At 59.5% G+C, this 27400-nt stretch overlaps 6 protein-coding genes across 11 annotated transcripts in view; 5 read left to right on the top strand and 1 right to left on the bottom strand.

The window, feature by feature from the left end:
* SIK3 (SIK family kinase 3) overlaps window positions 1–1479 on the top strand; it is a 34532-nt gene extending 33053 nt beyond the window's left edge. The window contains 1 exon segment of the mRNA XM_070765714.1: window positions 3–1479. The gene's annotated coding sequence lies outside the window, so the exon portion shown is untranslated.
* On the top strand, window positions 1230–6076 carry APOA1 (apolipoprotein A1). Its single transcript, XM_070765784.1, has 4 exons — window positions 1230–3146; window positions 3470–3530; window positions 3676–3829; window positions 5306–6076. The coding sequence occupies exons 2-4, from the start codon at window positions 3488–3490 to the stop codon at window positions 5874–5876; spliced, it is 768 nt and encodes a 255-aa protein (XP_070621885.1). The 5' UTR covers window positions 1230–3146; window positions 3470–3487; the 3' UTR covers window positions 5877–6076.
* A 635-nt stretch (window positions 6077–6711) lies between these two features.
* Window positions 6712–11673, bottom strand: APOC3 (apolipoprotein C3). Its single transcript, XM_070765201.1, has 8 exons — window positions 11664–11673; window positions 11337–11413; window positions 11150–11261; window positions 8158–8660; window positions 7977–8044; window positions 7643–7719; window positions 7413–7521; window positions 6712–7005 (listed from the first exon to the last, which is right to left on the bottom strand). Exons 1-8 carry the CDS (start codon window positions 11671–11673, stop codon window positions 6912–6914), a joined length of 1050 nt encoding a protein of 349 aa, XP_070621302.1. The 3' UTR covers window positions 6712–6911.
* Window positions 9780–13256, top strand: LOC139174991 (apolipoprotein A-IV-like). The gene is made up of 4 exons (XM_070765778.1): window positions 9780–11388; window positions 11626–11723; window positions 12036–12162; window positions 12281–13256. The coding sequence occupies exons 2-4, from the start codon at window positions 11672–11674 to the stop codon at window positions 13176–13178; spliced, it is 1077 nt and encodes a 358-aa protein (XP_070621879.1). The 5' UTR covers window positions 9780–11388; window positions 11626–11671; the 3' UTR covers window positions 13179–13256.
* Window positions 13257–14631: 1375 nt separating this feature from the next.
* Window positions 14632–19375, top strand: ZPR1 (ZPR1 zinc finger). Of its 6 annotated transcripts, XM_070765760.1 has the most exons (14): window positions 14634–14796; window positions 14883–15044; window positions 15142–15232; window positions 15740–15810; window positions 16461–16547; window positions 16889–17011; window positions 17115–17168; window positions 17271–17337; window positions 17557–17627; window positions 17721–17810; window positions 17906–18016; window positions 18277–18363; window positions 18481–18546; window positions 19069–19375. In XM_070765760.1, the coding sequence occupies exons 1-14, from the start codon at window positions 14680–14682 to the stop codon at window positions 19210–19212; spliced, it is 1341 nt and encodes a 446-aa protein (XP_070621861.1). In that variant the 5' UTR covers window positions 14634–14679; the 3' UTR covers window positions 19213–19375. The 6 variants fall into 6 exon arrangements, with proteins under 6 accessions (XP_070621865.1, XP_070621862.1, XP_070621866.1 ...); XM_070765761.1 differs by lacking the exon at window positions 18481–18546 and having other exon boundaries at window positions 14633–14796; XM_070765762.1 differs by lacking the exon at window positions 16461–16547.
* A 1173-nt stretch (window positions 19376–20548) lies between these two features.
* On the top strand, window positions 20549–26729 carry BUD13 (BUD13 homolog). Its single transcript, XM_070765748.1, has 11 exons — window positions 20549–20760; window positions 21016–21118; window positions 21376–21460; window positions 22007–22064; window positions 22867–23039; window positions 23176–23513; window positions 23682–23787; window positions 24161–24299; window positions 24596–24786; window positions 25003–25084; window positions 26061–26729. Exons 1-11 carry the CDS (start codon window positions 20576–20578, stop codon window positions 26152–26154), a joined length of 1554 nt encoding a protein of 517 aa, XP_070621849.1. The 5' UTR covers window positions 20549–20575; the 3' UTR covers window positions 26155–26729.
* Window positions 26730–27400: the final 671 nt, after the last annotated feature.

Here is a 27400-nt window from a genome sequence, read left to right as displayed (position 1 = left end):
AGGGTTGTGTGTCGCTCCGAAGTGAAAGGTCCATTTCAAACCGACAGTATCTCGCAGCCTTGCACCAAACAGCCATCGCATTTCTCTGGGAAGGAACCTCGCGGCGGTGGTGACGCCCCCTGCTCCTCCTCCTCCTCCTCCTCGTTGGCCCCTTCCGGATGTCCGTCCTGGCCACATCTGCCTGCGATGCCAGCTGTTCTGGGCGCACCCACCTGGGGGCTGCAGAGATGGACTCAGCCCCAACCCCGGCCCTCCTGGAGCCAGCAATAAGCCGCCTTGGGGCTGGGGCTTCCCCAGGGACCGAGGGGCCGGGCCAGGCGAGGGGGGGGGGCTCTCCCTGCCTTCCTTCTGTTGCTTGACAGCCCCCAAGACCCTCCGGAGGACCCAGCCCCCCTTTTTTTTCTCCTCCCCCCTCCTCCTCCCCCCAGGTCCCCCCCTGGCCGTGGTGCAATATTGCTCTTGTGTCCCACTGATGGACTTCTCTGCATCTCTGTCCCTGTGCCTCAACCTCCCTGTCCATCATGTGGTCTCTCTCCTTTTTTCAGTTTAATTCTGAGAAAGTTTGGTTCTTGCTTTTTAACTTCTTTCCCTCCAGATCATGTAGGAATTTGTTTCAGTAAATATTTTGGTATCCTCCTTCTTCTTCTTCTTATTATTATTATTATTAATATGAATAAATTAATTCAGAATGCCTTCCTGCCCCTGGCCGTGCTGCTTGACCCCCGCTCCCTCCCCGTCTCTCGGCCCTCCCCTGCACTGCCCTGCCCCCCCTTCCCAGGCACGGGGGGGGGGTCGAAGGGGCCCGTGTAGCCTCCTCTCTTGCCCCCCCCCTCGGCCACCTGCTACGGACCCTCTGGAGGGAGAGCTTCTCTAGCGGGCAGCCTGCCTGCAGCTGCCCGGACAGGCCCCTCGTGGGGCAGATTCTTGGGCTGAGCCCCCCGGCCCTTTGGCAGCCCCTGCCCCCCCCCCTCTGGGCCGGATCAGAAGCGGAGCTCCCGTTTCCAGGACGATGGGGGAACTGAAGGTGCCCCCCCCACCAGCTCTGGACTCCGGCTTGTTTGTCCCCCTGTTTACATGACCTGAGAGGTGACAGCAGCGCCCCCCCTGCCCCCCCAGCCCTATTCCAACAGGCGGAGGGGGGGCCATGCCAGGCTGGGCTGTTTCGCAGTATCACATTGTCTGTTTGTTTGTTTTCAGTTTTGGGGTTTTTTTTATTGTTGCTTTGTATTGTATAATCAGAACTTACAGTATATGTTGAATGTATCACATCCTTTGCTCTTATTTCTCTTTTGGGGAAATGTCCAGAATATTTTTTCTCATTTATGTTGGACTAAAACAAGAGCCTACACACACACACACACACACACACACACACAGGAGGTCCCCCCAGGTTTTCAGTAAATTCTTAGTTCAGTTTTGGGTGGGTGGGTTGTTTGCAACTAGTTGTTCAAATAAACCCTCGATTCTGATTGGCTCTCAGTTCTGGTCTGGCTCCTCTCTTGCGGCTGTTGGAGGAGCTGCTGCCCAGCCCCCCTCCCCCTCCTGGGTGGGTGCTTTCAAGGCATCCGTGGGGTGTGTGAAAAGAGCCGGGGGCGGGGGGGGGGCTGCAAGGATGCAGGGGAAGCCCCACCCCTTTGACTTTGACCACACCCTGCAGGGCCTCTGGCTGCAGCCTCTTGCAGGGAGGAAGTGGGGGTCTCACAGGAGCTGCTCTGGGGGATTCTCTTCCCCAAAGGGACCCGGGGCCCTTTATGACTTGAAGGCGGGGGCATCGGTGCCCCCCACTCCCGGCAACCCCCAGCGCCCCAACCGGCCTCCACTGGCTGGATGGAAGGCTGGTCCCACTTGGAGTGTTTTTCAGGGTTTGGCCACTGACCCGACAAGGCCCAGCTCCTCATTCTGAGTCAGCAGGCAGCATCCTCCTTCCCTCCGTCCGAGCGCTGGGACATGGCCAGAGTAGCCCCCCCCTCCATGGGAGCCTCTGCCTGTCCCAAGGCTCCAGCCTCTGGGCCCAGGCCAGGCCTGCTCTGCTCCCCCCTGTGGGACCCCCTTCCAGGGCAGAAGGCCCAAAGTGGGGCTCGGACACTCCTCTGGGTCTTATGGGCCAGCCTTCTTGGGGGCGGCTCACGGGGGCGAAAAAGAACTCCAGGGGCAGAATTCAGAGCGGCTCCCTCTGATTCTGCTGGTTGCATTGGGGGGGGTCCTCCCTCCTCCATCCTTCCCCCCCCCTCTGATGACTGGGAGAAGAGCAGGGGAGGGGGCCGGCGCAATGCCCCCAGGGGCTGGGGCTGCTCTGAAATCTGGTGGTGGGAGCCCTGGGGGGGACATATTGGCTCTTGAAGACCCCCTGGGGCTTGGCCCAGCTGCATGAATTGAAGAAAGGAGCCGCCCCCCTCCGTCCCAGCACCCGTGCAGAGAGCCTCCTCCAGGCTGGAGAGGTGGGGGCCAAGGGGGGTTGGCTTCACCCTCTGGGGCTGGGCCCCTCCCGTAGTGGCTTCCGCCAGAGAACCCCGGGAGCGCCTGCCTTTGCTGCCTTCGCAGGCGGCCCAACTCAGCGGATCACGGACTATTCGTTAGGCCTGGATGGAAGCAAACGGCCTGACGCGCTCGTATCCACACAAGGGGTCACCAGATGGGTCCTTTTGGGGCAGCCCCCCTTCCACCCAGAACCCTCGGCCGGTCTGCCCGCCTCCCCTGACGCTGGGGCGCCCTTCCTCTCGGCTTCCTGCACCCGGGGGCCACGGCCTGCTGCTTGGGGCGGGAGGGGGCCTGGCCTTGGTGGGGGCAGGGAAACTGGCTTGGCCAGTGGGGGGAAACCTGACTTCGAGTGGGAGCTTCCCCCAGGAGCCCCTGGGCCCTCGACCTCTTGACCCCGGCTGCTCCTGGCCCGCTTGGGCTCCGTTGGCCCGCTGGGTCCACAACCTGGCCTGGCTCTTGGCCTGGTCCCAGCGAGTTCTGCTGTCCCTGGTTCTCCTGCCTGGGGATGTGTTTGATCCTTGAACTCTCAAGCGCCACATAGTCACAGCTCAGGACTGAATTCCCTGTTTATAGCTGCTGCTTATCTCCAGCAATAAACAACCCGGCCGGTATAAAAGGCCTCCGCCGACTCCACGCAGCCAAGACCACGGCAGACACCCAAGGGGCTGGTAAGATGTGGGCACCGGCAGGCTGCTCTCGGCCCGATTCTTTCGCCGGCAAGAGGGGGGCAGGGCAGGAGGGCCAGGGGACACTTGGGGGGCGGGGAGCAGGGCTGGCCGGGGGTGCTGCTCGGGGCTGGCCCAGGCTGACCCTCTGGCAGGGGCCGGGTCCTCGGTTGGGATGGCCCCCAGGCATTAAAAGCCACCCTGCACATCCCTCCAACTCAGCCCGCTTCCCTTTGGGCCGCTGCCCTTGCTGGGGGGGTGGATCTGTGGGTCTGGGCAGAGTCCAGAGGGGGCTTCTCTTTCCCAACGGCCCTTCTCACCCCCAGGGACGGACGTAGTTCACCATGCAGAGCCTCAACCTCCTCCTGGCCGTCCTGCTCCTCACAGGTGAGTCTGGGCAGAGGGGCCATCGGGGGAGTGGGGTGGCTGGGGGCGGAGGCGGCAGGAGAGCCAGTGTGGGTCCAGGCGGAGTAGCAAGGGCTGCCTTCCCCTCCGCCTGCGCTCAGCCCCCCCCGCCCCCTTTGCCCTGCAGGAGCCCAGGCACGCTACTTCTGGCAGCACGATGACCCCCAGACCCGGCTGGAACACCTGCAGGAGCTGGGCCAGGTGTACTTGGAGTCGGCCAAGGCAGCCGTCCATCAAGCCGTGGCCCACTTCGACTCCTCTTCCGTGGCCCAGGAGCTGCAGTGAGTAGTGCCTCGCACCTTGGGGTGGGTGGGGGGGAAGAGAGGCTGGGGGGGCAGCTCTGGGGCTTTCTGGGGAGAGGCCGATGCAGCTGCTCTGGAGGGCTGTGAGGCCCCTCTCCCCCCCGTACTCAGTGTGCTGATTGGCACGGCAGGGGAGGCAGGGGGAGGCCACTGGTGTGTGTGGGGGGGTCCAAGGTGCAGGAGAGGCCGAGCCAGCTGGATTAGCCCCTGGGGGAGGGGAGGTGTCGCTGGGCCCATCTCCAGCCCCCTCCATGGCCCCTCGTGAGGGCTGGTGAGTCCAGGAAAGTTTTGCATTTGGGAAGAGGAAAAATGATCGTGAGCAGGAAACTCGGACAGAGAAACAGGAACGAGGCCAAAAGAAAGGGGAGAAAACGCATCAATCAGGACAGGGCTTTGGGGCTGCTTCGTGCCCCCCTCCCCCGGCATCTTTGAGGGGGCAAGGGGGCTCCTCTGAAATGTTTGGGCTGCTGCCAAGGACCCCCTTCCGTGCCCCTCCCGGATCCCACGTGGAGTGAGCTGGTGGCCACGCGTGGGCTGGACAAGGGGTCAAGAGGCCAGACCGGGTGGTTTGTAGGGGTGCTTTGAATCCGATCCCCCTTCCAAATTCGGTGTGTAGACGGTGGGGCTGCCTCCCTGATTGCTCCCCCTCAACAGCAGCCAGCCAGCAGTTCAGCCTTCGGTGGAAGATCAGTGGCTGGACATGAGAAATACCCCCCCCCTCATGATTTAAAACTGAAACTAACTCAGCAGGCAGGTAGCTCTGCTCCCTTCCTCCAAGAGGAACCTTTAAAAAGCCCCCAGTGTCACATTGAGGGCCCCTGTTCTCCCTCCCGTCCATCCATCCCAGGCAGGTCCAGTTCACTGAAACAATGGGATTAAAGAAACCCACCACATGAAAGCAGTTTTTAAATCTTTGGTGTTTTTTTAGGAGTGGTCGGTTTCATTCTGTTGGACCTGGGGAGAATCCAGAGAGAGGGGGGGGAATGATAGGCAGGTGGCCTCATCCTGGTTGGCCCCCACCACCGAAAAAAAGGTCTGAGCCGGCCATGTGCTGCAGCTGCTAGAAAGGCATCAAGGTTACAAAAGATGTGATGGCATAAGACCAGGAGTTGTGCGCCCAGTTCTGGCCGCTGTGATACAGGAAAGGAAAAATGGGGAGAAGAGCAACCAAGGAGGGTAAAGGGGTCCCGGAGACTAGATGGGGTGGACGGTTGAGGAAACTGCACAGGCCTGACTTTTATAGGGCAGCGGGGGTGGACTTGGGGCTGGAAGACCGCTCTGGTCCTAGGATTCTATGCTTCCTGGGTTCTAGTGCCCATCTCTTTAGACAGATCCACTTCCCACCCCGTTGTCCGGCAAAATATGTCGTTGGGTTTGTTTGTCCCCGTTTCCCCCAATGCTCTGGGCATTGTGGGGGCCGCTCCTCTGACCCCCCGGCTCTTGGTCTGCTAACAGGGTGAACTTGGGGCAGAAGCTGGAGGCATTGGCCAAAGGGCTGCAAGAGATCAGGGAGGACATTACCCCCGAGCTGCAGGAAATCGAAACGGAGTTGCGCACGTTCCTGGAGAGAGTGAAGGAGCAGCTGACCAAGGACGTGGAGGCGGTGGGCGCCCAGATCCAGCCCCTGTTGCGCACCTTCGGGGAGAACGTCCATCGGGACGCCACGGCCTACTTCCATCAGCTGAAGACCATCACCCAGGACATCAACCAGGCGGCCCAGGAGCGGATCCAGCCGGTGGCCGAGGGCTTCCGGGACAAGCTGCGAGGCCACGTGGACCAGTTCCGCAAGGACCTGGCCCCCTACGCCAGGCAGGTGGAGCAGCTGATCCAGGAGAAGGCCAAGGCGTTGGAGCAGAATGCCCAGACCGAGCTGGCCGAGCTGCAGGCCGAGCTGCAGAAGCAGCTGGGCGAAGTGCGCGAGAAGTACGGGCCCCTCTGGGAGAAGACCCGCCAGGAGCTGCTGACCCTGGTGGACGGCGCCAAGGCCTTGTTTGCAGGCCCCGAGCAGCAGCAGCAGAGCTCCTAGAGGGCCGCCCCCTCAGCACTGCCTCTCCCCCTGCCCCCTCCGGGACCCCAGTGACCCACCGTAGTGGCTGAAGAGGCCAGCAACGGCTGGACAAGGCAGCAGGAGGCCGGACCCACCTTCGCCTCACTCCTGTCCCCCTCCCCAGGCGGTTTCCTCTCCTCCATCTTTTGTGCCAAATAAATAAAACCCTTTGACCTGCACATGATCTCTGTGTCCACTTGCATGATGGGGGTGGGTGGGCAGCGGGGGGGCACCTGGGTGGGGGGAGACGTGGGGTTCAGCTCCCCCAAAGAGGCTGGGAGGAGGCGGGAAGGGGGCTTCCTCACTTTCAGTCCAAGGGAGCTTGCGTGGTGGGGGTCCTCAGGCTCTTGGAAGGGAGATGCGTGCTCCCCCCCTAGGAAAATGGTATTTCCCCACCGGCCAGTCCGGGAATGGGGCTTGGGGGCGAAGGCCTGCTGAAGCCAGGAGGAAACCGGTGCCCTGGAATGCAATCATTTTGGGGTTCGCAGGACACCCCTCTCCAGAGGTTTTTTGGGCCCTGAAGGCAGATTTTGGTGGGGGGGAGGGTTCTCCAGAACCAGGCCAGCTTTGTGCCTTATGCCCCCCTCCCCCAGGGACCCTGGGCCTTCCCTGCTTTCCCCCCCCCCCAAGATCTGGGCCACCCACCAGGCCAGGGTTGAGCAGGACCTTCTCATGGGACCCACCAGGGCTCTTGGGACTGCTCTCTGTGGACGAGGGGGGGCGCCCCTCTGCAGTCCCGGTGGGGCTCCTGCTGGGGGCGGGGGGGGCGGGGGCCTGTCCATTTGACGCACAGGAAGAAGAAAGCCAAGCGTGCAACATTTTGCTAGTTTTAATGAGGAATCTTCCACACTGAAGAGGAGCCAGAAAGGGGGGGGGCTGGGGGGCTGGAGAAGCTCCGAGCGTCCCCAGAGGAGCAGGAGTGGGGGGAGCTGCACCTGGGCCCGAGGAGGGCTGGGGGGTGGGCGGGGGCGGGGCTCCATTGGGCTCCTGGCTGTGGAGGATGGGACTCCGGGCTCAGGCTGAGCTTCTCTCCAGCAGGGTTGAGACCCGAGCCTTGACTTGTTCGATGGCGCTCCTGGCACGCTCGAGGCCCACCTGTGCAAGCCCCCTGCAGAGAGCGAAGGTGGGGTGAGAAGAAGGGGAGGAAGGGGAACAGACCTCCCCGCCCCCAGGGAGGCCCACTCGGCCCCAAGGGCGTCTCTGCCGCTGCCAAGACCCAAAGCACGCTCGGCCGGCCCTTGCTGGCCAAAGGAAGGCTTTGCGCCAAAGGAGAGTCCGGCCACAACCTTGGCCAACTGGGAGGCAGCCTGGAGGGGTGGCGGGAGGCGCCCCTGGTCTCTGGAAGCCGGACAAGCAAGGGGGCCCAGGGCCGGCTCTGCCCTCCTGGGGGCTCCTCTGGAGGAAGAGACGCCGCCGCCGGCCCTCCCCATCTCCACCCCCACACCACCGCCTCTTCCTCCGGGAGGAGCAGCAGCGCCTGGGGTCTCCTCCCCGCCCCAAGAGCCCCGAGCCCACCTGGCCTGCTGGTAAACGTTGGAGGCCTGGATGGTGGCGATGTGCTCCTGCGCCTTCTGGACCAGGCCCTGCAGCCGGCTCCTCAGCGTCTCCTGGCTTTCCTCGGCTCCTGGGAAGCACGAGGCGGTGGGGGGGGGGGGTAAGGAGGGGGGCAGCCCTCACCAGGGAGGGGCAGGGCGCATCCCGCGGCCAAGGCCCAGCTGGGCTCCCTCCCCCGGCTCCCCGCTTACGGGCAGCGGTGGCCATCAGGGCCAGGAGGGCCAACAACAGCAGCAGCGGCAGTCTCATCTTCCGGGGGGGGGGGCTCCTGGGCCGAGGGAGAGAGGAGAGGGGGCGTCATGGGCCGGGCGGGGGCTGCTCGCAGTGGGGCTCCGGACGGGCACCCTTGCAAAGGAGGCAGGGGCGAGGGGGGGGCCGGGCGCGCTACCCTCCACGGCTGAGACGGGCGAGGGTCCCAGCGCTTCCTTCCTCCCCAGCCCTCCGCAGCCGGAGAGCCTCGCCCGAGGACCCCTTGGCCGGGACCACCGTTGCCCCGAAGGGCGCCGGCTGAGGCTCCGCTCCCACCTGCTCTTCTCCGGCAGCCGAAAGTCAAGTCGGCCCTTCCGCGCGCAACAGCAGCCCTGCGAGGTCGGCTGCGGGAGCGGGAGAGAGAAGGAAGAGAGGCGCTCAGAGCCCCGACGGGACTCCCCGGCCCGCATGCCCGCCACGGGCGGAGAGCCCCGCGCTGCCCGCCGCCCCGTCTCACCTTCTTCTGACTGGGCTTCCAGAGGCGCTGTCCGCACTGGCGGAGGGGCGGCCGCGACTCCCCCTTTATCCCCCTCCGCCTCCCGCCCCCCCCCCGATGTCCCCGGCGCGGTCCAAGTTCCAGGGGGGGGGCTTTGGGGAGGGGCCGAGAGGGCGCAGGGGGCTCCCGTCCCTCCGGCCCCCATTGGCTGGCCCGGCCCTGCTGCGCTCGGCTCCGCTGGGCTCGGGCACTTCGCTCCCCCCCCGCCGCACCCGCCCTCCCTCGGGCCGGACCCGGGCTGGGCCGCGCTCGTGCCCCCTTCTCCTCTTGGCTGGACGGGGCATCTTGGAGCCTGGCCGGGCCGGGCAATGGAAGCCCAAACACCGCCGCTGCGAAAGACAGACAGACAGACAGAGGGAGCCCCTGGAAGAGGGACCCCCAGTGGGGCTGCCCCTCCCCAGCAGCTCCCTCCTCCTCCTCCAGGGGCCAGGGCGGATTTCCTGGGGGTCCACTTCCCAAGGGATCTGGGGGGGGGGATGGGGGGACCTTTGACAACCTAGAGATCCCCTAGCTGACCATCTCTTCCACTCTCTCCTGATTGGGGGGCTTCACAGTCAGTTGGCAGTCGGTGGAGGGGCTCCCACCTTCTTTGGAGTCTCTCTTGGGAAGTGTGTGTGTGTGTGTGTGTGTGTATCTGCCCCTTCCCCAAAAGGTCTTAAAGGGACCTTGCAGGGACAAACCTGGCCTCTTCCTGTTCCAGCTCTTTTTGGGGGAGACTTTCGAAATCTGGGTGCAAAACTGGGATCCAAACCCACCCGGGCAGCAGAGTCCTCTGGGGAGACTGGCACCTCGGGGAAAGGGGGGGGGCTTGGCCCAGATGCAGGGGGGGGTGTCAGTGCAAATGCCAGTCTGGCTTCCCCGAGCAAGGCAGAAGGTGCCGCCTGGGGCCTTTCACGGCTGCTGTCCACGCGTGTGTCGAGACGTTTCTTCGGGCCTCCCCCACCACGCAGCCTGGGGCCTCCCAGCCTCGACCTTTGAACCCTGTTGGGTGTTGTTGGCCCCTTCCTCCTGCACAACAGCCCTGCCTGGCCTTGGACTGTGACCCCCCCAGATAAGGCAGCCAGGCCAGCCAGTTCAACAAACTCGGCTATTTCTACAGCGGGAGGAGCCTTCCAACCCCCAGGGCCTGCGTCTCTCTGTCTCTGGGGTCAGGCACCCGGCACATGCTCAGAGGCAAGAGCAGAGGGACACCGCCAGGCTCTCTCCCCTGTTTCAAGAAGCCCCCGCTCAAGAGACCCCCCCCTTGCTCGGCTGTGTCAGACAAAGGCAATGCTGAGCCTCTTGGACCCGGGGCCAGGGTGCCCAGGGGGTCCAGACGTGTTGGCCAGTGCCTCCCCCAGGGCAGCCAAAGCCTGAGCTGCAGAGGAGTCGTGTGGCCGAGAGATGGAGGGTCCCAGTGGGTGGAAGCTGCCAAAGAAAGACCTCCATCTCGGCAAAGCCAGACGGGAACCGGTGGGAGGCGAGGAAGGAGGCATCTGAGAGGCTCTGGGCAGCCTCTGGGGGCCTCCGTGGGCTCTTCTGCCTTCACCCACGGAGCCCCCCAGGGCTTCCCCAGGTTCCATCAGCAGCGCCATTCACCGAGTGGGAATGGGGAGGGTCTGGGCCCCAAATGGCTCTCTGCTTATGCCACAAAACTCCCCATAATAAATTGCCCAGGTTTCGAAAGACTCTTTTTGCTGGTTGCAGAGGCTTCTCTGCCGGAAGCCCCCACCCACTGAGACCTTCCCCCCTTGTCGTGGGGTGGGGTGGTCTTCTCTTCCTCCCTCTGCCAAAGAGAGGGGTGCAGAAGAGGAAGGGTGGGGCTCTGCAGATACAATTCCTTGCCATAATAGCCAGTGGGGGGAGAGGAGAGGGGTATGTGTGTGTGTGTTGGGGGGGGGCTGATAGGAAGAGGGGGGGGCTAAGCTTTGCCCCCCTCTGGCTCTGGTCCAGTCCCGGCCGTGCTGCCTGGGCCTTCAGAGCAGCTCTGCGAGGCAGAGCCAGAGTGAGGCCGCCCTGATTTTTGGGTTCTTCCCACCTGAGAAAAGCCCCCCCTGAAAGATGGCGTCTCATCTGTTCTGACCCAGAAACCGTCGCGAACTGCACGGGCCAAGGGGAAGGGGCCGGGGCCGCCTGGGTGACAGCTCCGTGTGTTGGGTAAACCCAGGCAGGTGACGTCTGGAAAGGGAAGCAGCGCGGCTGGCACCATGCGCGGGTCCTTTTCTGTTTTTGTGTGCAGGCCCCAAATGGCTCCCGACAGACACAAAGACCCCCGATGCCCTGGACGTTGACCTTTCAAGGGCCCCTTTGGCCTCTCTGGTCAGGGTCTGCTTCCTCCATAGGCCCCTCTGGACCTCCCGGCCTCTGGAGGAAGGAAGCCTTGGTGGTGGTGGTGGGGGGGGGGCTTTGAATGCCCCCCCACCTCTGGGCTTTCCCCTCTGTCACCTGCTGGCCAGAGGGCCCCCCCCATGAGTTTGTGGTTCTATGGATTGGCTCTCCCGTGGCAGGTGATCGGGCCAAGGGGTGGGGGGCCACCAGTGTCCAGACACCCACCCTGGGTTTGGCCAAGGGGGGAGGGGGCTGTGGCATGTTGGAAGTCTTGAGTGCAGACTGGATGGCACTCTGGGGTGAGTCTAAGCAAGGCCAGCCCAGTCCGCCTTGGCCAGGGGCCCCGGGCCCCTCAGCCGCAGCCTGGCTAGGGGGCTTGGGAACAGCCCCACAACCCTCGTGGCTAAGCTCCTTTGCTCATGGGGGGTGTGTGAAAATGGCTCCCACCGTTCCCCTTGAAGGTGCCTGCCCTGCCCCCCCCCAATGCAGAAGCGCCTCCAGCCTGGGAGGGTTTCAGGGGAGAATCCCCTTGAATCCCAACTACCCCCTGCCCACTGGGTTGCTCCCATGGCTGACCATTTATCCTTGTGGTATCATCATATCCGTTATCACCAGGAGAATCTTGCTCTCCCAACCTTAGACCTGCCCGGCTGCGCTGTCTTCTCCCTGTTGGCAGCGGCTGGGGCACCGGGCGAGAACTCGGCTGCAGATAACGGCAGATAAGTGGTGGCCGCGCAGGCCTCCACGTCACGTTCCTGCTAAAGTCCAAGAGCTCAAGGAGGTGTCACAGCCTGCGTGGAGGCCAGAAGATGCCGTCCCAGGAGTATAAGTACCGAGCGGCTGCCCAGGCAGAGCTGCAGAGCAGAAGGATCCTCTCCGGAGAAGGTGAGCCGGGGCTGCACCTGGGCACCTGGAGGCCGAGGAGGGGGGGCAGGCAGGCTGGGGGTTCCGAAGGGGAGAGGGCAGCCCTGGGGCTTGGTCGGGCCAGAGGTGGGCTGGCGCTGCTTTGGTCCGGCCTGAGAGGCACCCCTGGCCTTTGGGGAAGCGCCTGGCTCCCCTTCCCTCATCCTGGGAAGTGCCCGGTGCCTGGGATGAGGGGTCACCTCTGCCTCTTCTCCGCAGGTTCTCTTCCTGACTGGACTTTGGGTGCCCCTCCTTACCAGCCGCCATGTCTCCGAAGGCCGCCGCTTTCCTCCTCGGACTCCTGCTTGTCGCCACAGGTGCCCGGCTCTTGTTCTGTCCATCTCTTATTTGTGCACTGTCCCTCCTGGTCTCTCTCTGGCTGGGGAGGTTCTGCCTGACTGGCTGCCCCCAGAAGGCGGAGGTCGGTCGGGCTGAAGACACCCAGAGATCTGCCAATGGAGGCGGGGGGGGGGGGGCCTCCGGAGAAGATGAGGAAAGGGGGCACTCTTTTGGGGGGGCCACTGGAGATACTACTCTGCCAGCAGCAGGGGGGGCCGGGAAGGGGGGCCCAAGAGTCCAGACGAGGGTGGTGGCCCTCAGCACTGACCCCTCCCTCCTCCTCCTTGCAGGGGCCCAAGACAGCCCCTCTGCCCAGCAGCTGACGGACGTGGTCTGGCAATACCTCTCCCAGCTGAGCACCAACGTGGAGGAGACCCTGCGGCAGGCCCAGCAGTTGGTCATCAGCCAGCAGTTCACGTGAGTTGCCCTCCTGGCTCCAAACCCTTTCAAAGCAGGCCGGAGGGTCAGGGGGGGCAGGGGGAGGGGCCCCAGGCTAGAAGGGACCCGCCGTGATTCCCCGCCCCTTCTCCCCCAGGGAGCACCTCCAGGCCATCAACCCCTACACGGAGGAAATGCGGGAAAAGCTCGTCCAGTACGTCACGCAGCTGCGGAGCCAGATCGCCGCAGAAGGGGAGAAGATCAAGGAGAAGATCCAGCTGGAGCTGCAGCAGCTGCAGACGGATATCACTCCCTTCGCGGAGGAGGTCCAGAAGCAGGTGGCCACCACTGCCCAGGACCTGAAGACGCGGCTGGTGCCCTACGCCGAGCAGCTGCAAGCCACCACAGACGCCCTGGCCACCCAAACCAGCCAGAAGCTGGTGACTTTGGTGCAGGAGCTGCAGGCCCAGCTGAAGGAGAAGGTGGCCGACCCAGCCGCCCTCGCCCCCTACGTCCAGAGGCTCCAGGAGACGGTCAGCCAGCAGGTGGCCGACATCAAGGTGCAGCTGGGCCCTTTCCCTGCAGAGCTGAAGGCCCAGGTGGACCAGGCGCTGGAGGAGCTGCACAGGCACCTCGCCCCCTACGCCCAGACCACCTCGGAGCAGCTGAGGCGCCAGCTGGAGGAGCTCTCCTTCCAGGTGGGGAAGAGCGCGGAGGCCCTGCGGGAGAAGCTCCAGGGACAGGCCGAGCAGCTGCAGGGACGCCTCGACGTGCTTCTGCAGGGAGAGCTGGCGTCCCACCTGGACAGCCTGACGGGGGACGTCCAGCAGCAGATTGAGCAGTTCCGCCAGCAGGCCAGCTCCTACGGAGAGACCTTCAACACTCTGGTGGTGGAGAAGGTGCAGGAGCTGGGCCAGAGGCTGCAGCCCCACGCCAGCGGGGTGGAGGACCACCTGAGCTTCTTGGAGAAGGAAGTCAAGGAGAAGATCTTGGCCTTCACGGAGAGCCTCCGGCAGACCGAGCAGCGCCTCCTTCCTGCCCCGGAGGAAGCATGAAAGGGGGGAGCCCGGCAGCTCTTCCAGGGGACCCTGAGACTTTGTTGTCTGAAATAAAAGAACCGCTCAGCCACCCTCCTCCAGGCTCTGTCTCTTCTGGGGGGGGGACGCGGGGGAGGGATCCTGCCAGGGATGGGGGTGGTGCAAGAGAACAGGGAGGGGTCTCGGGGGTCTCCACTAGGTTCTATTCATTCTTCAGCTGCACAAGTGACTCTAACTGGCACACAATAAAACATTGTCTGTAAAATATTAATAAACATTTTAAAGCATTTCAAAAAGAAAAGAGGCCGAGGAGAAACAGCAGAGTTAAATAAAAACAGCCTGGTGGCATCATCTTTGCAGCAGGAGCCCAGTCTGGGGGCGACCAGGCCACAAGTGGCTGGGGGGCAGAGACCCCACCCAGGAAGGAGGGCCAAGGCCCCGTGGCCACCCCTGGTCGTGCATGCGCCCACCTTGAACGGGCAGGCCTGCTAAAGTGGGGGGGGGGGCTTTCCAGTGCCCGGGCCTTGCTCAGCAGGCACCTTCCTTTGCTTCCCCCCTTTGCCTCAGGGATCAAGGTGTTAGAAATAACAAAAGAAACTTAGATTGATTAAAAAACCAAAGAGTATTTATTGGAAAGAAATAATAGCAGCTTGCAAAGTGCGCTGGACCATTCAGCCTGACCTTAAATCAAGGCTTGAGCCCAAAGCCACACCTTAAGTGCGTGCATTGCATTTTATAGTTTCTATCTTGACCCCCCCCCACGCCTCCCAGACCACAGCCCCTCTTCCAACACCTCTCCAATAACAGGTGTTGCAGATACAGCATGTTCTTCTATGTCCCTTAGTGGGGCCTCTTAATCAATTTTCTTAATTTAAAAAAAAGGACACGGGTGAGCATATTTTCTCCAACTATCTTAAAACAATTGATATTTCACACGTTCGAGCTGGAAGGGACCCCGTAGGTCATCCAATCCACCCCCCTGCCCAAGCAGAATTACATCTCCTACATTTATTTCTACCTGCTATTTTATTTTTTGAATGTTCTTATCCCCAACCACGTGACGCGTATTGCAAGGAGGGGGCTGAGCTTCTGGGGAGGGGGCTGTCCAGGGGAAAAAAGGACCAGGAGGACTGGGGTGGGGGGAGGAGAGAAATAAGCAGCCGGTCAGTGGGACTCCGTTAATTAATTAATTAATTGGGGCTATAGGCCGCTCCCCCACGAAGACTCCTTGCCCCCCCCCGCTGCGCCCCCAAGCTGTGGGGGCTCTTGGGAAGGCCGGAGGGTCTCCTGCTCGGGCAGGGGCTGGACTAGAGGACCTCCGAGGGCCCCCCGGTCTCTCTCACGCCCTTCCTCTGGAGGGGCTCCCCTGAATGGGGGGGGGAAGGGAGCGGCGCCCGCGGGCCCCCTCTTGACGCTCGCGGGCAGGGAGGCGGGGCGCCGGAGAGTGACGTCACTGGGGCGCCCTTGTCCTCTCTCTCTTCCGGAAGCGGAAGCCGGCGCGGGGGAGGCTGCGGGCGGCATGGCGGCCGGGCCGGGGGTGGCGGGTCCGGCGCGGCTGTTCTGCCCGCTGAGCGCCGACGAGGAGGAGCAGCTGCCGACCGAGCTGGAGTCGCTGTGCATGGCCTGCTTCCGCCGGGTGAGGGCCGGGCCGGGGCGCGGGGCGGGCGGGGGCGGGAGGGCGCCTGTCCGGCCGGGGCTCAGCCTCCCTTTCCCTCCCCGCAGGGCGCCACGCGGCTCCTGCTGACCAGCATCCCCTTCTTCCGCGAGGTGGTGGTCGGCTCCTTCGCCTGCGGCAGCTGCGGCTGGTCCAACGCGGAGCTCCAGTCGGCCGGGCGCATCCAGGCGCGCGGGGTCCGTTACACGCTGGCCGTTCGGAGCCCGCAGGTGGGTGCCCGCCCGCCCCCCCGGGAAGGAGGCCAAGAGGGGCCGGACTGATGGCCGCCCCGGGGCAGAGTGACCGCCTCTCCTCCTCCTCCCGCAGGACCTGAACAGGGCGGTGGTGAAGACGGACTCGGCCGCCGCTGCCATCCCAGAGCTGGACTTCGAAATCCCCGCTTTTTCCCAGAAGGGAGGTGGGTGTGAGGCCCTGCTGGGAGTGACCCCTTGGGGACGTGGGAGGGGAGCGCCCCCCCTTCTGAGAGAGCGCTGGGCAGGGGGCCGCCTCTGTTCCCCCCCCCCCCAGCTATCTCTCTCTCTCTTGGGCTGAGGAGGGGAGCTGCCTCCCCTTTTCTCCCTGAGCAAGTGCGGCATTTATCCCTGGGTCTGAGCTCCGGCCCATCGGCTATTATTTTTCCAGGCCAATTGGAATTAGGGCAGAAGGGGGAAGGACTCTGGGCTAGACATGGTGAGGATGCCTGGTGTGTGTGTGTGTTTCCAAACAGACACTGAGGGATCGAACCTGCAGCCTTCTTTCTGATGGCTGACTGGTCGAGAGGATCTGGCAGGGGGCCATATTTTAGTTTGGGTTTTTTTTTTCATAGTAAGGATAATTGTTTTCCTTGTCCGGGTGGAAGAAATGTGTGATTGTTTGGAAGCATGGAGTAATCGTGGCTGTGTTTCCCCCCTTTTTCTCCCGTCAGTTTTTACGACCTTGGAAGGGATCCTTGACAGAGCCATCGCAGGGCTGGAGCAGGATCAGCCTGACCGAAGAGTAAGCTGCTTGACGGAATCTGGGAAAAAGAGGGGCAACTTTCAAGCTTGGCATTTGGCCCTGTTAATTGCAGTTAGGCTTCCTACCACGTGGGCAAAAACCCTCTGGTGGCTGTTTCAGAATAGGGTCCCCCAGTCCCCGGTCCATGGGTCAGCACTGGTGTGTGGCCTGCCAGAAACCAGTCTACGGAATGCAGGCGGCACACAAAACCACGACCCTTCCGGTCTGTGGAAAAACCTCTGTCCACGGTGCCCAAAGGATTCTAGAGCACCCTGTTCAGAAGTGAAGCAGGAGAGGAGGGTCTTTTGCCTGTTTTCACATGGCCGGCTGCAATTCTGACATCTCCCATGGGGTGGGGGTGGGGAATGACAAAGTGTTCTGTGGCACCTTAAATATCTCAGGGTGAAACGGCTTGTGGTCCAGGGTCAGCTTTGTCTTAGTTTGGTGGGGAGAGAAGGCAGTCGGCTGGTCCAGAAGACGAAGAAGGCAGCCCCGGTGGTTTTGACTGGTGGCTTAAGAAGGTTCTTACTGCCCAAATGCCTCTTTGGAGGAAGAGTCCCAGCCCAGGGCCTGGGAGGGGCTGCCTGGTGCCTGTGTCTGCTGCTTCCAACAGGAAAGCAAGTCAGGTTTTTCTGCTTTTTTGGCCATAGAAAACGGACACTGAAATGGCAGGAAAAATCGACGAATTCATCTCTAAGTTGAAAGGCCTGAAGGAAGTGGAGTCGGCTTTCACATTTGTAGGTTACGTTACAAGAACTTATATTTCTAAGTTACGTTACAAGAGCAGCTTCCACCTGCAGGGATTGTTAATCCCGGCAAGACAGTGATTTTGGCGGCACCTTATTGATTGATTGATTGATTGGATTTGTATGCCGCCCATCTCCCAGGACTCGGGGCGGCTCACAATATATATAAAAAACATAATAATACATCTAAATCCAATGAATACAATTAAAAACCCTAAAAATCCTAATATAATTTAAAACTTTATCATTCACAGCATGAAGCACACTAGAAAACCCCTCGTTTCACAGGGGGAAAGATACACGACCCTCCCCTCCGTCCTTTTCCCCTCCAGATTCTTGACGACCCCTCGGGAAACAGTTTTCTGGAGAACCCTCGTGCCCCGCAGAAGGACGATGCCCTGGAGGTCACCCATTACAGGAGGACAGCCCAGCAAGCAGCCCTGCTTGGACTAGAGGTGACGGGGAGGGCTTGGAAAGGCCCTGCTGTTCCTGGGGCCTCTGCGCTCTCCTGCAAGCCCTGGGGGCCAAACGCTTACGGGCCCTGTCTGTTCCCTCCAGGAAGAGGGCGTGGAGGACGAATCAGCCGACTCTGCCGAGGATCTGAGGAATGAGGTGAGCGGGTGGTGAAGGGGGCCGGCCATTGGGTGGTACCTGTCCAGTCAGAAGCCGAGGAGCCCGGCCAGAGGGGCCTCAGGGTGGCTTCTCTTCTACCAGGTGCTGCAGTTCAACACCAACTGTCCAGAATGCAACGCTCCGGCCAGCACAAACATGAAGCTGGTGCGCATCCTTTGAGCCTGCGGGGGACACGGCTTGCCTGCAACAGTGGCCGGGGGCTGGGGGGGGCAAATTATGCATGGCCAAGGTGTGGGCACTGGCTCCTGGAGGGCAGAAGGAGCTGCCTGGGCCTCTCGTCTGCACATGGGGGGCAGGGGTGGAGCAAGACGGCTGGGGAGCGAGGCTGGGGAGTCTCGTGGTGGACTTTTCCTTCACTGCCTCCCAGAGATTCCCCATTTCAAGGAAGTGGTCATCATGGCTACAACCTGTGATGCCTGCGGACACAGAACGAATGAGGTGAGTGTTTTCGTTCTGGGAGGTGGGTCCTCAAGGGCTCTGCTCTGTGTTGTCGCTTGGGACACCCCCACCCCATCCCCTCAATTGCCTTAGGTGAAGTCCGGGGGTGGCATCGAGCCTTTGGGCACCAAGATCACCCTCCGCGTGACGGGCCCTGCAGACATGACGAGAGACGTCCTGAAGGTGAAGCTCTTTCCCACCACTTCCCACATTCGCACTTTCACAGCTGGCCTCTCCTAGAAGTGAATGGAAGCTCTGCTTTTCCTTTCTTCCTGCAGTCAGAAACGTGCATGGTAGAGATTCCAGAGCTGGAGTTTGAGTTGGGCATGGGGGCTCTGGGTGGAAAGTTCACCACTCTGGAAGGGTTGCTGAAGGACATCCAGGCTCTGGTGAGTGGCAGTAGGAGGCCCCTCCCCTATTACCCCGTGTCTTCAGATGAAGGAGCTGCAGATCAGCTGAAGTTGGGGGGGGGGGCTCGGGCTGAGCTGCCCTTTGGCCCTTTGGCCCTTTGGCCCTTTGACCTGCACCATCTCAGCAGAAGGCCGAGGACTGACTGCTGTGGCTCTGGGGGTGATCTTGGGGGGCAGATGTGGGGGTGCCCGAGGAAGGCCTGGGAGAGCGGGACCTGAAGGCGTTGCCTCTCCCGCAGGTGGAGAAGAACCCTTTCACGCTGGGCGACGGCTCTTGCCCTGACAAAGCAGCAAAGCTGCAGGCGTTTGGGAGGAAGCTCCAGCAGGTAGGGCCCCTTCGCCTGCCACTCGTGCCGCCAGCGCCAGCCCCCTGCAGGCCCCGTTCATTGCGTGGGTGGCGATTCCTGTGGTCAGATGGAGAGAGCTTCTCTTTTTTCTGCCAGATTGTAGACGGGCACATGGAGGTACATCTTGTTCTGGATGACCCTGCGGGGAACAGTTACCTCCAGGTGAGGCACATCGATGCAAATAACACTGGAGGAAGAGGGGAGGAGCCGTCGGGTATTTTGTTTGAAAATGCCACTCTCTCACGTTTCCTGTGATGGCTGAGTGAAGGGCAAATGAGGGTTCATGCCCGGCCTCTGCTACGGAAGGTCCCTGTGGGCAGGACATAGGAAGGAGCGGCTCTAGCGTCTCCTCTGATGAAGTCGTTTGGCCTTCACTGTTGAACTGTTGGGTTTTGTGTGGACTGTTCTGGCATTCTTCAGATATGGCAGCCGGGCTCTTTGGGTTGGGTTGGTGTTTCCAGGGAAGGTGCGTGAAGGGGCTAAAAGGACACTTTTTATGTTGTCCTGTTGTGCATATTTTTAATAATGGTGGAGATGATTCTTCGCAGGTTTATTTTGGCTTTTTTTACAAACCCCAGACCTGTTCCTAAAAGGAATGCTACCGGATTTGGGCAAAAGGCTGCAGGCCCCGAGCATTGATTGCATGCAGGCTGCAGCCTCATGATCCTTTCTTTGCGCTTCCAGAACCTCTATGCCCCTGAAGAAGACCCGGAGTTGTGCATGGAGCGATACGAGCGGCGGTTTGAACAGAACGAGGAGCTGGGCCTGAACGACATGAAAACGGAGGGCTACGAGGCACAGGCTTCTCCCGCTCAGAGGCCAAGCTGACATGCTGGGCACCACCTGGAATGTAACGGACAGTTGGGTTTCAAGCTCTTGTCGACTCACTTTTCTTTGGCCAGCAGCAGCTTGTGGTCGTGTCAAGATGGACTCTGCCCCACCCATGGAAGGCAGGTTGGCTGGACTTCACTATTAAAACTGAAGCAGGGAAGTCGGTGTCCTTGTCTTGAAGCGGGAGGGGTCTGCTGGGGGTTCCTGGGGGGAGAAACCATGACTCCTGGCTTCCTGCCATTTGCCTCCTAAGCCCAAGGGGGCAACTACGTATGTGGCCCTTCCCTCTCAAGAGTTTGCAAGCTGCCCTTGTACAGAGCCATGCTGATAATCACCTACAACTTCCCTGTGCCGGCTGGCGCGAGCGATGGAGCCTTACAGTAAGAGAAGTCGGCCATGTCCTGGCCTGGCCCTTCTGAAGAGACTCTGGGCCCTTAGCAAAGTTAATGATGGAATAATAAAAAAAATTCCTAACCAAGGAAAGCAACAGATCAATAAGGCAAAACACCTCTGATGCAAATCTCTAATCCTTCAAAACTCAGCCCTGGAACAACGTGGGGATTTTGCTTGTTTTCTAAACACAACCGAGGGGCTTAGGGCTGGGTAGACCTCTAGATGGGCAGCCCACCTCCACTTGTGGAGCTCCCACAGCTAATCGTCCTGGTTATCATCCTGGTAATTGAATCATCCTGGTTATTGAAACGGCTGTCCAGGTGCCGCCTCTATATTGGTTGAGGCAGGCAGGGTTCCCCTGGGTCTCACTTGTTGCCTTCTCTTTCTGCCCAAGACCCCATGGGCAATTGGGGGGACACAGCATGTAGGACTCGATGGGCTTTGGCCCCATTCAGCAGGGCTCTTCTTAGGTTCTTATGTTACCTTTCTCGAGCCACTTGGAGGATGTGGGCAAATCCCTACGCCTGACTAGTTTGTGACAAAGATGAAAAGAGTGGCTCTATCCAGCTAGTCAAGCAATGGGTTTGAATAGTTGAAATGTCCAGACTTAGGGGGCTGACATGGGGGGGGGGGGCTACTCATTCCTGGGTCTTTGCTGCAGGTCTGGTTTGCATGTGTTGCTCCCCATTTAAGAAGAGGAGGTGCTGTTGGCCTGGGCAATAAGGGGGACAGAATAGGGAAAGGCTGGAAAGCGGCTAGGAAGCAGCGCCGGGGGGTGGGTGGGGGTGGGGGGCTAATCGGAGCTGCTTTTGGGCACTGTTGCAGGGGGCAAATTCAATCAATCAATCAATCAATCTTGCCACCTGATTGGCAGCCATAATTGAGCCTGTCCGCCACTAGGTAACAACATAACCCAGTAAAGGGAAAGAACCGCTGGCAGTCACGGCCGCCGCCAGAGGGCGACATTATGCCCCGGAGACGATCACAGAGGAGGGGGGGCAGCTACCGTGCTTCCGCTTCCGGGTCTCCAGAGAAGATGGCGGCGGCCTCCAGCCTCTCGAAGGCCGAGTACCTGCGGCGGCGCTACCTGGAGGGCGGCGAGGCGGAGACGGGCAAGAGGCGGCGGCGGAAGAAGGCGGCGGCGGGGGGCCGGTGAGCGAGTGCGGCCTCGCGGGCCTCCGCTGTCCCTGGGCCAGCCGGTGGGGCTGCTGGTGGGCGCCGCGGAGGGGCGAGAAGCCCGGGAGCCTCGGCCGCTTGAAGGGAGGGAGGGAGGGAGGCCCCGTCTGCGGAGTGGGGCTCGCGGGGAGGCGGAGGCGTCCTGGGGCCCCGCTTGCTTCCTTCCTCCCGAGCGCGGCGCGTCTGGCAGGCTGCTAAGCCGGGGCCGACGGGGTCCTTTCCCTCCCGCAGGATGCGCATCGTGGACGACGACGACGAGAGCTGGAAGAGCAGGGCCGCCGACGAGGGGAAGGCGGAGGAGGAAGAGGAGGGGGACGAGAGCGACCTGCCCGTGGTGAGCCTCGCCTGGCCTGCCTCCCGGGGCCGGGTGGCTGGTTGGTTGCCTGCAGGGCAGAGGCTCATGGCTCCACGGTCAGACGCCCAAGCAAGGCGGAATGGAAGCGCTCTGACTGGATGCAGGATCTGAGACTTTGCCTTCCCAGTCATGGGCTGGAGCCCGTGCTCAGGGGATTGCTTAACTCCTTGCGCTGTAGTGGGAGGTCTTTAACTGTGCAGAAAGAGACCCCAGCCTGTCTTATCTACTGTTTCTAGGTGGCTGAATTTATCGATGAACGGCCAGATGAAGTTAAATGGATGGAAACTTTCCGAGCAAGCAACAAATGGAAGTTATTAGGAGGTTAGCAGTTTGGAGCTTCTCTGAGAGGATGGTTTCAGGAGATACTCTGCCTAATCCGGGCTTTGAGCCAAGAGGGTTTGAGTTGGGCTGGCTGAAAAGGCACTTTGGAAGGTGAAAGCTGGAAAGGTTTGGAAAGAAAGCCGTGGAATGGGATGATACGTACTACTGAATATTTAGTGCTTTTACATCTGAAGAAAGACAATTATGTGCGAGTAAAATTAATTTGCCATATCTAGCCTTGTATGAGAAAGATGCGGTTTTGTTGAAAATAGGATTTTTCTTTGTAGGGCATTTAGAAGATATATGTTTTCTAAGTTCCACAATTTATTTGTCTTTGGAAAAACTATTTTCTTAAAAAAAGAAATTTCATCCTGGAAATAAGCTCTCTTCAGAAACAAATTTGGTGCTCTCCAGATCTCCATGGCTTTGCTTGCTCTTTAGGAATTCTACAAGTTGTGAATTCTACATTTTGGGAAACAGCCATATGAAGAGAGACAATTGTGGATGTTCTTGTGTATTAAGAAGACTTTACATTTCTTTTTAAAGATCAGAATCAAGAGCCACAGTTATCTGGACATACTACAACAGCTGCATCAATAAGCAGGTGAGATGTGGGAACGTTACCTGAATAGCTAACAGCGCAATCTTTCCAGCTATGTCTAACGCTTGTATTAATCAAAGAAAATATTTGTAGCTCAGGATTGAGATGCTTGTATGTCTTGGAAAGTTTTACAATATTTTGGGGTAAAGTTTTACCACATTAATTGCATTTCTTTCTGATTGGAGACACTTCATTTTGCGCAGAAGCAGTTACTTCGGGCAGTTTGTGGATGGAATAAGTGGTAGCGGCAGTTTTTTAAAGAAACAACTGCTGAATTTCCACACTATCCAATCCATTGATTTAGTTAAGTTTCCAAAACAAAAATTCAAAGTCCACTGGGAGTGAGCTTTTTGTTTCCTATGCTTCATTTAACTTTTTAAAAATTTACTTAATTTTATTATTGATTGATTGATTGATTGCATTACTTGTAGTTGTTTTCAGGATTTCTTTGAATGTGTTTAGTAGGGGATTCCAAACAAGATTCAGACAGAGGTTGGACTGTCTTCTAATAAGAATGTTTTAATCCGGATCTCTACTCTGGGCAACTTGGTGGCCCCTTCCATTTCTAATTTTGTGACTGTTGAGATTTTGGCTTAGGAGGAAAACTTGTGTTGTTCTTGATGTTATATCATATGCTACTGCCAGGTTGTTCAATAAGCCAGACAGTTCTTGGATTAGGAGAATTCTTGTTCGGTACAAGGCGAGGACCAAGAATATATATAAAACTGTATCTTGAAATACGGCGCTAATTGAAAGTCGGTATATTGTTAGAAACTTAGATTGTTGCTTTTGTTACCTTACTCAGTTCAGAAACCTCCAGAGCAAATGAAATGTCCCCCAAAAGAGAGCCTCCAGTGGGGGGCACAAACCGTGCCAAAGGCTCCAGTGGAAGCCAGCGTGAATTTTTCTCAGACAAGTATAAAGCGGCGGCTGGTGCTGATGTGTCGCTGCCTTGCAAGAAAGCGTCCTGCGCGGAGGGTGAGTTGTTGCTGCCCCAGAAGGGGCTGCCATACAGAAGTGAGTGACCCTGGGCTAAAGTACCCCCCATAGTTTGGGGTGTGATACCTTGGTGGTGCATTCTGAACATGTCTCTTTTCCTTCGTGCCTTTTCCAGGCCCCCTGCAGCCCCAGCCAGCGGCAGCATCGCCAAGGAAGCGGCAGAGACATGATTCGGAATCCAGTTCTGGCTCTTCTCCGACACGGAGGAGAGCTCAAGGCACCTCCGATTCGGACCTTTCGCCACCACGGGCCACTGGCCGGCCAGGCACACGGCAACCAAATTCTTCTCCCGATCTCTCCCCTCCTAGAAGGAATCGGCACAACTCTCCAGATTCGGACTTATCTCCCCCCCGAAGACGGACAGAGGCAAGAAAGAAAGGCCACAGGTCCAGGAGCCCCCCGACTGTCCTGCCACGCCATCAGGCCTTGGAGTCCAATGGGAGCAGCCGGAGGGTGAGGCTTTGGCTGCCGGCAAGGACCTAGACGTGCTGCGGTGCCATGCTGGTGGGGGGGAAGCCTTGCTCCAGCTGAGGCAGCCAGGGGGCAATTGGCGTTTGTTCCATGGATGAATGAATTATGGCACCTGCCTCTGACGCTGATTCCACCCTGTGTGTTTCCCAGATGCTGTCGGGGGGCAAGGCTGGCTTGGTATCAGCTGACCTGTTGAGAAGGGAGCAGCAAGAGCGTAAGAAGGCCGGCAGCAGCAACCATAGCAAACATCTGGAGGGTGAGAATTTCTAGACATTGCGTGGCACGTCCATAGGGTGAGCGTCTGGGCTCTTCTTCCCAGCTTTATCCAGGCAGACTGGTGCAGGCGGCCCGTTTGTTGGATGTTCGGAGCCAAAGGAGGCCTGACTGTAGAGACTTCCACACTGTGCTCGCCTTATTAAACCCTGCGGCTTCTTTCTTGAGGGGATTCTGTGGGGGGTCAAGTGTGGCCGTTTGGATCCGTCTCTATCCCTCTTCTCTTCCCTCTCTCGGCTTTGCTGTTCCTGCAAGAGTCTGTAGTGGGAGGGAAAGAGAAAAAGGGGCCCCTGCCTGGTAGCACCGTTGCCTGCGTGGCTGCTTCTGGGTCCCCTGATGTGTCCATTCCCCTTCAGATGAATCTCGGCACGCGAAGACCGTTTTCCGGGATGAACTGGGCCGCAAGAGGGACCTGAAGCAGGAGCGGCTGGAGCAGCGCAAGAGGGCAGAGGAGACGTCCGAGCGAGACCAGCAGTACACCAAGTGGGGGAAAGGGTGAGCTGGCAGTTTCTTCCGCTTGGGACCTCCGGGAAAAGGGCCTGGGGGGGGGGGGTGTCTTACGGCCGGCGTTGGCGTCCAGCAGACTAGCGAGTCTAGCGGAGTCTGAAAGTGAGGATTTTGCAAGGACCTGCTGCTCACCTGTCCCTTGGGGGAAGCCCTGAAGTGGGACTTGAGGCTTCCTGCATGTCGGTGTCCTCTCTTGCGGAGCCGAGGCCCAGTGGGGTGGCTTTGTGAGTGGTGGCACCGTCCCCTCTGCCGCCTCATGACGGGCATCCCGTGTCGTTTCCCAGCCTGGCGCAGAGCAGGCAGCAGCAGCAAAACGTGGAAGACGCCGTGAAGGAGATGCAGAAGCCCCTGGCCAGGTACATCGACGACGAGGACCTGGACCAGATGCTGCGAGAGCAGGAGCGAGAGGGGGACCCCATGGCCAGCTTCATGCGGAAGAAGAAGGCGGCGGCCAAAGAGGGGAAAGGCACCAAAGGTCAGCAGCACCCCCGTTTGTTCCATTCCTCTCTCAAGGGTGGGAGGCGCAGAAAAAGACATGTGGCAATTCAATCACCTTTTTTGGCCCCTGGTTGGTTTCTTCCATCTTGCCATCGCGACGTTGCCTCTGCCTCTTGCCCAGGCATCTGTATCTCATTTCTTTAAGGGGAGGGGGAAATAGCTTCCCTTCTTTGTTTGTTTCCCCTTCCTCCAGAGAAGCCAAAGTACAGTGGGCCAGCACCCCCGCTGAACAGGTTTAACATCTGGCCAGGCTATCGCTGGGACGGAGTGGACAGGTAAGTCGCTCTTCACGACAGAATGAGGTCAGCATCCTTCACGTCTGTGTCCTCCCCAAGACCAGTCGGAGGGGCCAGGCCTCGGTTTGCAGCCTTGCCCTGGCCTTAATCCTCACCCTGGAAGCTCTGGTTGCGCATGTGACTGTACATCAGCCGGGAGCAAACCCTTCACTTTCCGGCCCTGATAGTGTTACCTAGCTGGGTAATAAAGTGTCTGCCAGCCAATCAGGAAGCTCACAGAGCACCAGGGGCTTCGTGACGCAGCCCAGCACCCCTTTTGTCTTCTCCCCAGGAACCTGAGAGGTTTTTTGTGCAGAGTTGCCTCCCCTCCCCCCTGTACTAATTTGGTACCTGGAAGGCACTGAGGCTGGGCCTGCACTGGTTGCCGACCAGTTTCAGTCACAATTCAAAGTGTTGGTAATGACCTGTAAAGCCCTACATGGCATCGGACCAGATTACCTATGGGACCGCCTTCTGCCACACGAATCCAAGCGGCTGATTAGGTCCCACAGAGTCGGCCTTCTCTGGGTCCTGTCGACGAGACCCAGGGGAAGAGCCTTCTCTGTGGCGGCCCCGGCCCTCTGGAATCAACTCCCCCCTGAAGAGTCAGACTGCCCCGCACCCTCCTCACCTTCCGCAAGACTTTGAAGACCCATTTATGTCACCAGGCATGGGGGGGGGGGGGTTTAATCCCCCCCCCCCTTCTGACTTGTAGCATTAGAGTGTGGTGTGATTGTGTATTATCGATTGTTTTTTAATGATAGTGGGGTTTTAATTTTAGTTTTAACTATTAGATTTGTACTATATTGTTACTGTTGTGAGCCACCCCGAGTCCTCGGAAAGGGGCTGCATACAAATCTAATAAATTATTATTATTATTATTATTATTATTTATTATGCAAGCGATGTAGTTTCCGCCATAACTCTGCATCGCCCAGCGCTCCCGTCTGGCAGCTGTCACCTTCCGCCTCTGCAGGTCCAACGGTTTTGAGAAGAAGCGTTTTGCCAGAATAGCAAGTAAGAAAGCGACACAGGAGCTGGCCTACAAGTGGAGTGTGGAGGACATGTGACCCTCCGGGCCAGACCGGGGCGAGGGTTTTCAAAGGCCCCTGCGGAAGTGGGACCCTCTGCAGGAGAGCCCAGCGCGGCTACACAGGGGCCCTGGACGGCTGTTGGAGCGGAGACCCCCTGTGAGGTCAGTCCAGCTGAATGGCAGAACTCGGGGGGCCGCTTGGAGGAGGATGCTACGGCTGGCCGCCCCCCCTTGTCCCGACGGCCAGGTGTTTGAGGGAGAGAGAAGACACGGCTCTTTTTTGCAACGCTGGGCATCTCCCTGGACAGGTGGCTCCTTGCCTAGTTGGGTTGTGGGGCTTCCCTGGTGTGGAGCATCTTTGCCCTGCTGGGCAGCTCCCACGGCCTCCCTGGCGCCCGTTTCTCCAAGGAGGTCTCCTCAAAGGACCTTGGCTGCCCTCTCCTCTTTGGTTGGAGACTCAGCTTCCCTCTGCTCCTGCAGCGTCAACCCAGGAGTGTCGACCGTCTGGGGATCCCCACAAGCGGCAGAGAAGCTCAGAGGACGTTCACGGATTTTCAGTATTTGTTGCAATTTAAGTTTACAATTTGTAAATAACAGGTTTCTTTTTTCCTATGGCTGCGCCTGAGTTTTTGAAGCGTCTTCCTTCGCTCTGGGTGGCAGGAAATGGAAGGAAGGGGCTTTTCTTGGTCTGCAGGTGGAGAGACGCGAGAGCTGTGCAGCCGACACTGGGCACATTACGGGGGGGCTCTGGCTGGGGTTGCGCAAGGGGCCTTTTGCGGGCGGCTCTTGTTGGACGAAGTTTGCCACAGGCAGGGAGTGAGCTGCGTCCGGAGAAGCCACGTTCTGGATTCAGAGCATTTCCCCAAAGAGCCTGGGGGGCAAAGGGGGGGCTGAGCCATTGAATTGGGGGGAGGTGTTATTGTCCCTGTGCCCCATGGCCATGCATTTGCGGGGCGGTCCCCCCTCAGTGGCAGCTGGGAGTGTATGTGTGGGGGGGCTCCAGAGCGGGTGGGTGGGTGAGAAGGGTCCTTTGTTGGGCAGGGGCGTCACCCACAGGAGGGGGAATGGGTGGAGGTCTTAGCTTTGGCCAACCCGAGCAAGCGAATCATGAGGCAGATAGAAAAATGGGCAATAATTGGATGAATTGGGGCAAACCTCCCTGGCGTGTGATTTGTCTTACCAGCATGGGCGGTGCCTGGTGCAGCGGCTTTATTTTATTTTATTAATTAATTAATTAGATTTGTATGCCGCCCCTCTCCGTAGACTCGGGGCGGCTCACAGCA

The sequence above is a fragment of the Erythrolamprus reginae genome, chromosome 12 (assembly GCF_031021105.1).
Source record: "Erythrolamprus reginae isolate rEryReg1 chromosome 12, rEryReg1.hap1, whole genome shotgun sequence".
In the NCBI taxonomy this organism is placed as follows: Eukaryota; Metazoa; Chordata; class Lepidosauria; order Squamata; family Dipsadidae; genus Erythrolamprus; species Erythrolamprus reginae.
Note: the sequence above shows the minus strand (reverse complement) of the source record. Positions and strands in the feature narration are given on the sequence as shown.